At 44.3% G+C, this 962-nt stretch overlaps 1 protein-coding gene across 2 annotated transcripts in view; it reads right to left on the minus strand.

The window, feature by feature from the left end:
• gtdc1 (glycosyltransferase-like domain containing 1) overlaps positions 1–962 on the minus strand; it is a 46,217-nt gene that overhangs the window by 32,558 nt on the left and 12,697 nt on the right. Inside the window, exon 2 of one of the 2 annotated variants that reach the window (XM_008285948.1) lies at positions 617–807. In XM_008285948.1, the coding sequence (XP_008284170.1) occupies positions 617–807 (191 nt within the window). Of the gene's footprint in view, positions 1–616; positions 940–962 lie in introns of those variants that run through there. The other variant, XM_008285947.1, reaches the window with a different exon arrangement.

The raw sequence follows: 962 nt of genomic DNA on the forward strand, positions 1-962 counted from the left end.
CGTACATTACAGCTACAAACAGCCTGCATGTATAGCATATATCACACGCACAAACATCACAAATACGAATAGCACATGTACAAACGCTGTCTATCAACATTACCTGTATGTTTATTACAGCTACGCGCACAAACGTCTACGACTAATACACACATTAGCATTAAACCCATGATCCCAGTGATTTCCTCAACCCCAAATCACATTTAAAATTTCAAACAATTCAAACAGCAAACCAAAAAGTGCAAAAAATCCAACATAACTTAGTTTTGGGTCCAAAGTGAAACTGAAGGAAACCAGGTATGCTGGAATCCATGTCTACGGGTCACGCTAACGTCTCCAGTAGAGATTTGGGGAAACAACAGAACGCATATCAAGGCAAAAACTCTCACTTAGGATATCGTGTCTGGTAATAAGCGCTGAGACTAAATCCAACAGCTTTAGTTTTATTGAATTTGAGTGGATTGTAGGAGTTGATTATGTTTTAATATGCGGTTCAGTCACAATCTGATGTGTTCAGACGATTTATACTAAAGAATATTTTTGAAACACTTTCTGGCCTTGTGTTGATGGTCTGGCTGGAGGGTTACCTGTATGACGTCACCTGCGTGAGCCTCACCTGTATGACGGACAGCTGGGGATGGTCTGGCTGAAGTGCAGCGCCGCCGTTCTCGCCCTCCAGTGCCATTTCTTGGCGGGCAGCGTGAAGACGCAGCAGCCGTCGACGTTTTCCTTCAGCAGGTCGATCAGCTGTTTGTGAGAGCCGCCGTAAAACGCCTCCACCAGTAAAACGCTGGGAGACTGACCGACCTGACGGAGAGAGGAGAGCCACTGCTCATCACGTTGATCAGGTGGAAGGACATGTCCATCACACAACATCATGCGCTTGAACATTGTTTATCTACATAACTGCAAACATTTCATATACGAATGTCTTAACGCGTCGTATGTCTTTGAGTCTACAA

This window comes from Stegastes partitus, unplaced genomic scaffold (assembly GCF_000690725.1).
Source record: "Stegastes partitus isolate 25-593 unplaced genomic scaffold, Stegastes_partitus-1.0.2 Scaffold424, whole genome shotgun sequence".
NCBI lineage: Eukaryota > Metazoa > Chordata > Actinopteri > Pomacentridae > Stegastes > Stegastes partitus.